At 38.9% G+C, this 13,306-nt stretch overlaps 1 protein-coding gene across 1 annotated transcript in view; it reads right to left on the bottom strand.

Annotated features, from left to right (window-relative positions):
* The window catches only part of GUCY2C (guanylate cyclase 2C), a 44,073-nt gene that overhangs the window by 13,041 nt on the left and 17,726 nt on the right, over positions 1-13,306 (bottom strand). The window contains exons 11-18 of the mRNA XM_008636497.2: positions 12,988-13,069; positions 10,577-10,682; positions 10,001-10,063; positions 9,376-9,447; positions 8,296-8,400; positions 7,067-7,153; positions 2,868-3,000; positions 954-1,091 (exon numbers count right to left, since the gene is read on the bottom strand). Of these exons, the coding sequence (XP_008634719.1) occupies positions 954-1,091; positions 2,868-3,000; positions 7,067-7,153; positions 8,296-8,400; positions 9,376-9,447; positions 10,001-10,063; positions 10,577-10,682; positions 12,988-13,069 (786 nt within the window). The remainder of the gene's footprint in view (positions 1-953; positions 1,092-2,867; positions 3,001-7,066; positions 7,154-8,295; positions 8,401-9,375; positions 9,448-10,000; positions 10,064-10,576; positions 10,683-12,987; positions 13,070-13,306) is intronic.

The following is a 13,306-nucleotide window of genomic DNA, read 5'->3' as shown; positions in this document are numbered from 1 at the left end:
GCTGGGACAGGTGACCCACACTGACCAAAGGGATATTCCATACCAAAGAATGTCATGCCTGGCATATAAACTGGGGGGAGTTACCTGAAAGGGAAGATTATCTGGGTTCAGGAAGGGGGTTTGGGTATTGGTTAGCTGATAGTGAGCAATTTCATTGTTCGTCGCTTGTTTTTCCCTTTTTATTATCATTATCACTATCATTTATCATTAATATTGTATTTTACTTTATTTTCAATTATTAAACTGTTCTTATCTCAACCTATTAGTCTTACTTTGATTCTCCTCCTCATTCCACCAGGGGGAAGGAGGGTAGAGAGGTGGGGTTGAGCAAGCGACTGCATGGTGCTTAATTCCCAGCTGGGCTTAAAACCAGAACAGCCACTCAAAAACAATGTCAAAAAATGCACAATACAGGGTGTAATGGATGCACTACAGGAGGAGATGATTTTTGTGACAGAAGTTAAATTGCTAAAGTTAATTATAACCAGCTTGAATAAAGTCTGAATTGCCAGTTTTTAAATGCCAGCTGTTCTTATGTCATGCAACTGAGTTTTTGTTATTCTGTGTTGACAATGCTGATTTATTCTGCCTAAAATGAGTGGCATATTACATGTTGTTTACAAGTCAAAATAGAAAAACCTTTGAGGCTTTTAAATGTTACAGTAAGTCTGGACAACATTGTATAATGTTAACTTCTGTAATGCTGTGCTCCAGGTGAGAAGGGAAGAGAAAGGGCAAGAAAACTCAATGCAAACTTTATTTACAGAAAAAGTAGGGACACTTGCCCCCACAGTGAGATCCTTCAAACAGGCTCTTCATTCACCATGCAGGGAAAGGAGCAGCTGTTCAAACAGTTATGAGAGACAGTGCCTTTCACAAAACATGGAGAATAGGTCACTTACAGCTCCAACCGTCCCAGAAGGCTGCAGTAGAGGAGAAATCTGTGGAATTACCTCTGTTGTCCTGGCAATGTGTGGTGTAGAATGTCTCTTTGCGTAGGATGATTTCTTGGGCAATGATCCCATAGCTGTATACATCACCCTTCTGAGATACATCGGCGTGACGGAGATGCTCAGGAGCTGTCCACAGGTCTGAAGATCCAGATGGCAATGGGGGATGATGTAAAGGGGGAAGGGAGAGAAGTAATTGAAAAAAGGGTGATCCTTCTCAGAGCATCCACTGGCTCTAATGATATTTCCTTTTACTCTTTTCATATCCAATCCAGAGCCCACTGGTATTGTGTATTTCCTACTTTAGCATTTTTCTTGAGAAGCTGACATCAGTACAGGTTAGATAAACCTCTGAGGTAGTTTTCAGTTTTCTGGGATTTGCTGACCCTGCTACTTTCCACTGTAGATGCAGACTCTTACACCTTCAGAAAAGTTATGTCTATTGGCAATGAACTTGCTTTTCTTAGCTACATTTCACAGGCTTCTTAGAAATAGCCGATGTATCTGTATAAGACCAAGGAATGCCAGTGCTATAATAAAAAAACCCTGAGCCATAAACTATTGAGCTAGGAGATGCAAGGAGTTTTTTATGCACAGTGTCTGATGAAAAGACTGCCATATTTCCCAATGGCCTTGATATCATGAAGCTATTGAAATAATTCTCAAGTGCTTTTGAGCCTGACATAATATTACCTGCTCATAACTACTTGCTTTCTACAGAAATTATTAATCTGTATTTCTAGTGCAATGAGCACCATTGTACCTCAAAACCAGAATGCTACCATGGTACAACAGCTGTGACATGCTGGTGACGTACCATAACAGTGACCTGAACACAGTGACCCTGAAGACAGTGTTATGATATCAGGCTGTAACATCCAGCCACAATGAATCTGTAGATCTCTTGTGAAACAGTGAGTTTCAAGGACATAGACTGAGTAACCAGAAATTCTGAGGCTGCTTATAAGCAATAGAAGATAAATACATTACAATGTAATAATAATATAAAATTAAATAAGAAACTTTTAAAATTAAGAATGAATAGAACATTTATGTTCAGTGCACTTTTCTTAGTCCTTTTTTATGTTCTTATTGCTCCTCTTGAGTATGTTTGTGTCTGAACGTAAAAACTTTCTCCAAACCAGTTGCAACCAGTTTCTTCTCAGGTCATATGCTGCAGTTACAGCACAGTGCCGTGCTTATTGTACCCCAAGCTCTACTCTACAGATTCATATGACATAATTTCAGATGGGCTCATCTTTTCACTCCAGATCAAGTAAGAAGGAAAAGATGAGTAGAAAGGAGTGTTCTATTTTACAGAAATATTCTATGAATGTGAGGTGAATAAAAAATGTAAAGAAAAGCTATTAATATTATTCCAATCTGCTTGAGCATATATTACTAGATTCCTACCTAAGGAAAGAAAAGCGAGTTATCATTGCATATCAATATAGATTTCTTCAAGAGTTATCAGAGTCATGCTTGTTAATGTTTAAATGATACCACAGAGCACCATAGTAACACATGTATCTAATCAATTACGAGATTTATGGTAAATTAACTGCTTTTTTTCTTCACACAATTTCAGTATTACTGCTGAAGAGAGCTGTTTGCATGAAGGACTTGGATACTGAAAATGTTTCTTACACTGCAGTCACAGGTGAAATCTGTTTTCTAAACTAAAAGTTGAATATTCATCTTTCCTTCCTTCTCACACTAATTTCTTTCTCTACCTGCTAGTAATTCTTTCGTTGTGTTATTTAAGTTAAAACAATATAATGGCTGCTATAATATGAATCAAAGTCGCATTGTTTTGTACTGTGTAGAAGATGTAATTAGACCCTACTGGTCTATGAAGATAAGAAAATTCCATTGAGTTGGAAACCATGAAGGAGAGTCCAGTTAGGCATTTTTTACCTTTCCTTGGAGGCAGAATTGAATTACAGCCAAAATCAGTGATCTTCACTACCATGCGATTGTCTACTACACAGTTTGTGGATTTGAGTCGACCATGGACTTCAGTTTTGCTTGAGTGCAGGTAAGACATCCCCTGTGGTTGACAATAAAAGACAAAGAAAGCAAATTACATGTGAGACACTCAGATGTTACCAGACTCAACAAGAATGTGAATATTAGCATAATATCTGTGCAAGTAATTAAATGGACTTCATCTGCAATGTATATGTATAAATCACATTTCCCTTTCATATTATTATTTTACAAAGGAGACTTTCCAAGACATTAGGAACAGTCAATATTACAAAATAAGGAAATGGATCCTGTCATGGAAGGCCATCCTTCCTTTTAGTTAACAACATGGCATCTTGGGTTTTGTCAACATTAGAACACAATTAAGCAACTAAGGAAATGTATTTCCTCCCACAAAAGTTGTAATTTCACTTGCTATAAATGTTTTCTGGTAAATTAAATATAGATTTCTTGGAATGTCACACAAAGAAGTGCTTCCAACTACATTGGAATGTAGTTGGAACTACATGTTCATCCAACAGACACAATAGGTGTGAGAGGAATTGCTCCTTATGTCTGTGAAGATCGCCATACACCAGAGACGTTATTTGAAACATTGCAGCAGATCCTCTAACTGCAAAGCAGAGGGCTCAAGAGCAGAGTGTTAGATGATGTACAAGGGCTTAGATCAGACAGGGGATCAGACTAGACAGTCATAAAGGTCTCTGCTGACCTGACTGTTTATGGTTTTCTCTGTACAAGTCAATACATACCAGCTATCCATGAGCTAAACTTGAAGCGAGAATGAGGCCTGGCCAATGCAGTTTCATCTTTATTTCCTGAGATTCAGACTCTTGACTCACAACACACACAGGCATACAGAGATGTGTAGCTTGCCCCTTTTTACTCATGGCCTCTGAAATGATCTGATTTAGTCTAAGACACTTAAATATGGTGCAATACATAAGAAGGGGCTAGCACTGAGGCACAGCAGGACAAGACATTATTAAGTGGGCGTCAGCTCAAGAAGGGAGTAGGTATGCTAATTTGTACCCTCTTGCTATTATTTATTCTGTTTCATCTCACTCTTCTGAACTACTTAAACTCACACCTACTTATAGCCTACTGATGGTTGTTCTTCTTCCTATAGTCCTCTTTTCTTTGTGCTCAGTATATGAAGTGCAATCTATATCCTGTGGAAGCCAGAACGGGTATGTAATATCTGTTTAGTTTCTTCTCTGAATGATCTCCCACTTAGACTCCTACATGTATAGCTCATCCTTTTGTGTAACTGGTAGATAGAATTTAATCAGTGTTACAGCTCATGTGGTCATGAATACACTGTATGCCATGCTGGGTTTTCTTTTCAAATACTGGGTTACCCATAATTGGGAATGGATCAGCAAATGCTGAGATCACTGAGAGATCACAAGAGATCACTGAGACATGAGCTGAGTTTTAGGCAGAGCAGATGTATGTCTGAGACACAAGCAGCCTGCAAAAGATGCAATCTCTGAAGAATGTTGTTGGACTGGTTATCCTGTACCTATCTAGACCATGCCAAATTTACAGAGTGTGCGCACACTATACCCAAGGAACACATTTCTTGATTAGGCAGATTTTAGCATGCAGCCCTGATGACGCTACCCAGGATGTTTTGCCTGTTTAGGCCCTATTTTTGTTTTAGGCCCTATTTCCTCCAGCAGCATCTTCTTCCAGCTCCTGTTTTCATTGGCCACAAAATATTCCCATTGCAGAATTCCCAGTTAGTATCAGGATCAAATGACAGGCAAAGGTAATTTAGATTTCCTTATCCCAAGGCTTTCTTGTTAACAATTTCTGGAGGCAAAGGTCTTATAGACATACCTGATAAAATTTTCCTCTTTCCTTCCCACTATCCTATGCACCTACCTGAAAACACAGAACCTATTAAGAACCCACAATGTGATTTTCAAAATTTATAATGACTTTCAGTACAATAGTTTCAAATACTTGAGGATTCTTGTAATCTCTGCTCTGGAGCTCTGAACCTTTAGTTCTGACTGACAATCCTTCTTCTGGCACAATGCAAGAATATTACAATCCCTTGCACAATATCCTGCAGCAGCCACTTATTTAATAAATAGCATTGCAACTACAGTGTATGCACTAGTAACTACAAGGCTTGATTACTGCAATTCCCTCTCAGCAGACCTTTCATCAGAGTTCTTTGGTCACATGTAGCCAAATCCATGTAGCTACAAGGTGGTCCTATCAATCCTAGAGGCAGCTACGATAGCAAAAAAAAAAGGGGGAGGGGGAAGTAAATGGAGTAGATTTAGGACTTCCTCTTTGGCCACCCCACCTTCTCTATTGAACTAGAGACTGCTCCAAGAATAGTCATCACTTTGCTGCTTGTACCAGGGAATACAAGTGATCCAACCCTTGTTCAGAAAAAGATGCAGCAGCTTCTTGTGCCAGATGAAGAGCAGGCATAGTATGAGGACTGTTTGGGCCATAGTAAAAGCAGAGTGTATGAAAATGGTGGCATGGAGAGGGAGAAGCATCTCAAAAGGAAGGCAAAGAAACTGCTGCACCTGGTCATAGGTATTTTAACAGCCTGGAGAGCTGTGGCTGGTCTTGAAAAGGATAGATACTGAGAGAGGAATTGGAGCTGAGAGGCCATGAAATGACTTCTGTAAAAAGAAAAGCAATTCAAGTAAATATAGACAGGATGCTTGGAGATTTAGAAGATACGGTTTGGAAAAAGCAATACAAGAATTTCATGGAAATGTCTAGGTCCCAGAAGCTTCACCACAGTATCAAATCAAGGAATAGGGGAGGTTGGCAGATCATCCAAATGACAGTAATTTTCCTCATATTCCTAGGTACATACAAGTTTTCATGAAGAGTTTGTGAACCATCTCTACTAACTAGCTAATAATGCTGAGGAGCCATTCCACATAATGGATGCTGTGTGCCAATCCAGCCTCAAGTGCCACGTCCCCTTTACCAATGGTGCAGCAAATGACTGGCTGTGAATTCTCAGTACGAGTGCAGTCATTGGGCATTTGGTCACTTTTTCAGAGGGACTGGGATTTCTCTCTCCTCATAAACAGAGACAGTACTAATCCTTATTTTCTAAAGAAACATCTGAAGGTGAACTGCAAATAGTTAAAAAATACCCTGGGTTTTGATATGTTTTAAGGAGGAAGGAAAACTCCTCTGCTGCTATTTAAAATGAAACTTAATGCTGAACATTAACTGAACTTGAAAGTCATTAACAAGGCCAACAAACTGTGACAATTTGGATTAAGGGGGCTTTAATAAAGCACAAGATTTTCAATATCTCTTTAGAACAGACACAGTCCAACTGCAAACCAGCAATAGGAAGAGAAGAGCAGCCAAGCACTAGCAAAAAGAAGTGATTCTCTACATTATCTGTAGAGGTATAATGAATTATTACACCAGTGAATTACAGAGGCTCCTTAACTACTAACTGAACAGTTACAAGTCTCTAATGCAGAATAGAATTTCCTTTACTATGCATATTGATTTTTCCTACCACAAGGACCTAAAAGGCAAAGATCTGTTGAAAGCTACTGAAAACCAGCTTGGTTTCTATACAAGATTAATTTCTTCCCTCTCAAACTGCTTGAAATGGATAGCTGTAGTGAGAAACTAGACTTTCTCACTCTAGTGAGAAAATCAGGATGGTACATAAACAGATTGTTTAGAAAAAGTTGATCCCATCTCTGGATACATATTAGAATAATTCCATGATTTGAAAAAATACAGTTTTGCTTTGTATGCTTTACCTGAGGCCACAAAGCAGTGTGTTTTGAGGAGCTTGTGACTGCATAAGCCCTAGTTATTAAAACCATTGGTCAGCAGATTGTAACCCTCTGATCTTTGGGCCACATTTCTTTGGGGTATACTTTATTTGTTTATTTATAAATAGCCCAAAGCCAGTTCTGGTCCCTATTTCCTCCTTCAGTCTGAAAGCCAGTGGCTTCTCCTGCCTCAGATACCTGTCCCCAGAGGAGAAAAGACTGGAAAGGCATACAGCTCTAAGAAAGAAGAAGACCTTGAGAGCGACACTCCTCTGAGGATCAGTTTTGTAAGACAGGACAGGTTGATTAACATTGCACCATCAGCAGTCCACTTACCTTGGCAATATCATACATGACAGAGATTTTAAATTCCCAGTCCATGAACGTGCCATCAGGGTAGGATATTTTATCATTTAAAACATCCTGTGAAGTTTTTCAGGGAAAAAGCAGAAGATGAGATATGGGTATCCAAGTTGCACACCTTTCAACCAGCAACTTTGTTTTTTATAGAGAGTACATGCACTAGAACAGAAGTTGAATCAAAAAAACAGGGAATATTAAATATATATTAAGTTTACACAGAGCTAGGAAAGAGGGTTTTGTACAATTAAGAATAGGTTGTGAATTTGGTCTTGAAAACAAGTCTTTAATAACACAAAATAGCTGAGAAACAAATGGTCAAGTTGTGCAAGAGGAAGGGAGAGGATTTTCCATGTTTTGTGCTCACAGTCCATTTCCCACCAATTTACTCCTAGCTTTACAAGTTCAAAGTAAACTGTTGCTTTATCTATGCCTGCCAGTCGTTTACAGTTCTTTCAGCCACGATGACATCCATTGCCAGAAGTAAACTTCCATGAGTATGCCAGTTTACCAGAAAATAACTTAGAGAGAACAATTATTTTGCTGCCTTGCTGTGAGTTTGTTCCAGAGACCACTGCTACTGATGACAGTCTTTGTATGATCACAGAAGCAGAGACAATATACACCCACAGAAGAGCTGATGATTATCACTTCATTATTAGCACTGAAATAATATTGGTAGTAATAAACAATAAGTCTTTCCATAATTTTGCCAGCATCAATTTACTACAATTTATCAATGTTTCTTTTTATAAACAAAAATTAAGGGTTGTTGTCCCGTATAATGCAGAACTTGCCATTTTTCTCCCTTACTAATATGGAATATATACTTTTTTCTGTCCTCACACACTCTGTGGTACATAAGCACATCAGCAGAGACAACAGTTATAGCTTGGAAAATAAAGAAAAAGTTATATCCTATATGCTTCCAATAGGGGAGACAATACAAATACTGGCTGTTGCTGTGACCTGGGCTGTACTTTTTCTTGGCTCCACCTCACCTCATCCTCTTGCTGCTGAGAACCATTAAAGTGACACAGCAGCACCTGGGGAGGGACGGAGAGAACCAAGCAAGGGAGAGGAAACCACCACTTGCTCACCACCTCATGCAAGGCTGCATGAGGGCCAAAGACACAGAGATGGGGATTTCTTTTCTTTGAAATTTGATAATTTTGGGGTAGAAGGAGACCTTTAAAACTCTTTACCCTCAGAGAACCTCTTTCGCAGTACTCAATCACCCCAAAGATCATGGTGTCTATCTTCACGGTGCCATAGAACTTGGTCAGGTTGTAATAATCAATCTGTAGGAGCTAGAGCAGAAACAGTTCATCTGTTTTTAAAAGCAATCATTTTTCATACAGAAACACAGGTCATGGATATTTGTGTGACATGGTTTTTTTATCTCAGGCCCTGATAAGATGTATGAGTTTCCCTTAAACCAGAGTGTATTAAGGCACTGAGTGAAGTACTTGAAGACATTTGTCATTCCAGAGCCTTCTGGATTAGGGAGATAAGAATGGCTGCTGTTGGATACTGCAAGCTAATTCCAGAGCCCATTATAGTATCTATCATTGCCTCTCTATCAAACCTCCCAGCTGACCAGAATAGCCATTGTGAGTGACAGAATGTTGTGAATCAGTCAGTAAATGAGCAAATAATAAAAATTTAATGATGCTGCATGATATTATGGACTTCGTCCATTTAAATAGACAACTGTAGTTTACTTTGAGGTATTTTTAGAGTTTATTGAATTCACAATATAGCAGTGTTGTGTAAAAGGAAAGCCATTCAAAACAAGATGCAGTACTGCAGCCAAATTAATCTCCTGTGTTGAAAGAGTCTGTATGCAGAAGTCAGCAGAGAGTAACTTATATTTAAAGAGCAGCACTTGGCATTCAATAATAAGATTTAACTACAGCATTCTGCTACTGATGAATTAGCATGATATGAGCCAAAAGAGTCCAGTGCTATTTAGCATCAGCTATAAAAATTGATTTAGTAAGGCCATATGACAGCACATGTATTTAGTAAGGCCATATGACAGCGCGTTAATTACTTCATTCATCCTCAGCTTGACTGGCACACAGTTCAGACTCTGAAGTGGTGATGAGATCACATAACAAAGATAAAGTTCATCAAGCAATATCCTTTGAGGAACTCATTACCTTTCCACCTCACAAACATGCACAAACATATGGCTGTTGGAGTTGACAGTGGAAAGCAATGACTTCACTCATAGACTCCATCCCACCCTCCTGTGTGCAGTTCCTATGTGCAACAGTTACCTTGTTTAGTTCTATTTTTTGCTTCTCTGAGAAATTACCATCACTGTTTTTGAGATCCTTTAGGATCACCACCTGAAGGAAAAATACCAGTGCAGAAAAAAAATCATAGGTTTAGTACAACAGCAATTCATGTTTCTTTTCCAAGAAATGTCCATACAAAGAAATACTTCAGAAACACCTGCCTACTGCTTCACTGTTGGAGTTTCAGTTAATCAGCTAATAAGTACTGGAGCTATACTTTCTTCAATGGATTTAGATCTAATAACTGTGCAGATTTTAACTCAACAAGAATATTCCTCAGTCAGGCAGACAGCTCTACTGAATGCACAAGAATTGCCATGTAAATGGCCTGTCCTCCATTAACCTGTTCATCTCTTCAGTACCAAAATGTATCACATTTCTGGTCCCTGTGTTTATGCTTCTGTGCTCCTGGGCTAGAGGTTCATGGAGTCTAATATTTAGCCTTCTGTCAGTAAACAAAATACAAAGCAGCTGACAGGGAACAAATGCCTTACCCCTTCCATAAGAACAAACCATTTTGCAAGGTCAGGGGAGGTGGAATGACCTCCCAAAAAGTGCCCTCCTAAAGGTGAGGAAGGGAGCATGGACACTGCAGTCAGGTTACCTTCTTGTCATACTTGCCCTGGCGCAGTCTCTGGGTGGTGTCACGTCTCTTATCTTCATCAATCTGAGAACAAAGAAGAATAATTAACTTGCAATTATCACATACTCCCCACTTGACAGGTCCAGAGAGATTAGTAATGTCTTTGTGTATCACACAGAGAAGCTTAAGCCTCTCTCTCTAGGGAGGGTCACTACATGCCACAGAAAGTGTGGGACATCCGTGCCACTCCCAGGCCCTCCACCTGCTGTTTTCATGCTCTTGGGCATTACAGAGGCATAACAAAGCACTGGGAAATCATTTGTAACAGAGACTGGAAGTCAATACCCAGCCCATTCCTCCATCACAAAATGAGCTTTACTGAAGGGAACAGGTATATTCTATTAGTGAGCAATAGATGTGGAATACTCTCATTTTCTTCAATATAGCAAGTATGTTTAAAAAAAAAAAAAAAGTTAACAGATCCTAGTCCTACCAAAGCCATAGGGTGCTGTAGTCAGAACATGTCAAAACCCCAGCATTGATGGTCTTTAGGAGACAGAATCCAAGACCCAGCTTTGGGCATTGTGCTTCTCTTACCTTCAAACTAACATGACTTGTCTCACTGGTCTCCAGAGGCAAGATTTCCTCAGGTGGTATATGGGACCATTTCTTCCACCGGCGCTCATTATCTCTCCTGTACTTCCTGAAGAACAAGAGAAGTGTTTTGGAATATCCTCCCAGTGAACCGAAACCCACAACAGGAGATTAGGACAGGGAAGCATCTAGTGTCAGGATGACACAAGGATGGTGTGTCAGGCTGATGAGATTTGAGCACAAGCCCTGTGGCTCTCATCCAGTTTGATTTGATACACTTTAATTCCCCTAGCTTTGGGAAAGCCTAAATGCTCATTCAGTTCTATAGCAGAACAGAACAGATTTAGCAGAACAACTGCTAGGCAACTGCCAGAGTCTCAGGGGTGATCAGAAGAATTCAAAGTATAAAGGGCCACCTGGATTTTATATAGTTTTCTCCTCCATGTTATTGAATGTACTTGGAAGAGAGGTCCCACAAACAAATGCAAGCCAAAGGAAGTCCTGCCATCAACAGTGGATAGTTAGAAATGGTGTGAATGCAATGCCAGGAGAGGAGGTAACAACAGCGTTGAGATGAGGTGCCTTTTTGTGGGTGTCTCTTGTATTCTGCACATTTTGTAAAAATGAGGGAAGAGTCCTTGGAAACGGGAGAAAGAAACTGCTGTCTCCCCTGCAAAAATTCAGAGCGAGCACTGTCTTGTCTTAGAGAAAAGCTACAAGACAGCTAGTGCTCATCAACTTACCTCCTAACTTGTGCAAGTCCTTCCTCTACTAAAAAAACCCACAGGACTGACTGGAGAGTTTGCAGGAGAATCCTAACACACTGAGGACTGCTGGCAAAATCTCCAAATGACAGAACCCATACTATTGACTAATAACACAAATATTCCCTTTTTCAATACATTTTTAGCGTATATTTGCATAAGAAAAGGTAGAGCAACAATTGCAGTAAGAACTGTTTTTCTCAGTTCTAACTTGTAGAAAGGATTAGGATGCACTACAGTTCAAACTGGTGTCAGCTGCTGATTAAGAACATTTCAAACTGAATTAAAATCTACTAGGTCTAATATTTAGTTATATGTTTTTCAGGATTTGGACTTTTCACTTTGCAGTCAGAACTACACAAGTAGCTGTGGAATGGTTCAAGTGTCCTAGAAACTTAGGAGATAAAGAAGGAATAATGAGGCATTTTGTTGATTTTTGTAGGAGTTTCTCTTCTCCTTTGCTTGTTAGGGGATAATCTTTGGCAGGAATTATATTTGAGAAGCTTGCTATTATTTTGACACTAAAAGTACAAGTTTTATTCTAAAAATTCTCAGAAATCTCTTCTATATTTGATGCTTGAGAATATCACAATGATATGTATACAATAATAATCTAATCACCTAAACAGAATCTTTAGATTTTATGCATCTGCAAATACGGAAAAATATAGAATCTTTTACAAGTCCATACTTTTTGTTTATTAATTTTCATAGGCATTGCAAACTTTACTGTCTGTTTATATGTTAGTGCTTAGATGTGACAATGATTAGCTCCTACATATTTTGAGTACAACTGTATGTATAAGAATTGTGTATCCTTATCTTTGATTTTTTTCTCGCTTTAGTTAGCAAGGCAGATTGGTCTACTTAAAATAATAAAGCCTGAGCAGCATCTGTTTCTAATAAACTTTTCTTGAGATCTGATTTTCTTGCTTTTTCTGAAGTTCTCCGATATATAGCAAAGATACAGAATGAAAATGGATGCACAATGAAAATGGTAAGATAATTTTTTTAAAGATTAAAGAAAATCATATACTTTGGAACTGTGGTGGGATTTCTTCCATCAAAAGGAGGCATCAATGGTTTCTATTCTGCTCTTTCCATAATGATAAAGCTGGACTGTGTTATATGCATGAAATTCCAAGCTGATAGAAAAATTGTTATGTAGGGTTAAAAATTGTTATGGACTGTGTTGAAGGAATGGATCCATGCAATGCAAACACCAAAACTTCATGGTGTTTTGACTCCTACAGTGACTCAAGAGAAATACCACCTTCTAGATTGAACTTTTATGTCACCAATACATTAAAGAAATATAAGTGAATCCCAAGAAAGCCAAAGATGTGTAGTAAAGTAGAAAAATTCTGAAGATTGGTCTGAGACTTCTGTTTCTGTGTATATATAGGAAACAGAGCTTTTTAGCAGATGCAGGAACACTGAGCCTTGCTGCATCTTCTCCCTTATTAACCCGTCATAACAACACTATGGATGCAAGCACTACTTGGCATATACCAAAGAGTTCACCCAGGGCCAACCTCATAGGTATGTAAGGTAAGCTAATGAATGGCTCTTCAAGGAGAGATCAGAGGCATTGTCCTAGTTGGAAAACTGTTCAAGGACAAACAAACAGAAAGCCAAAGGGTTTGGTACCTTAGAATCAGCAAAGAGATGATCAGAACCAGAATCACAATTCCCGTGAGTGTAAAGACAGCAATAGTCAATACGTGTGGGCCTGCAGAAAAGAAAAAATTAAATATAAATTACTTCATGGAGGATGCTGAAAAGCAACATTGTATTTAAGAAATTACCTTCACACATGTGCAAATCACAGTAGCTGACCAAGGATACTTTTTGGTCACATCCAAATTGAGAGGTTTTGGTAAAGTCCAGCACTGCCTTGGGATGACACACACTTGCCTCTTTCAATGCCAGATGAAGCATGACCCAGAGCAGTGCAGTCTTACATCCC

The sequence above is a fragment of the Corvus brachyrhynchos genome, unplaced genomic scaffold, assembly GCF_000691975.1.
Source record: "Corvus brachyrhynchos isolate BGI_N302 unplaced genomic scaffold, ASM69197v1 scaffold56, whole genome shotgun sequence".
In the NCBI taxonomy this organism is placed as follows: Eukaryota; Metazoa; Chordata; class Aves; order Passeriformes; family Corvidae; genus Corvus; species Corvus brachyrhynchos.
The sequence above is the reverse complement of the archived record's forward strand: the minus strand, read 5'-3'. Positions and strand labels throughout refer to the sequence as shown.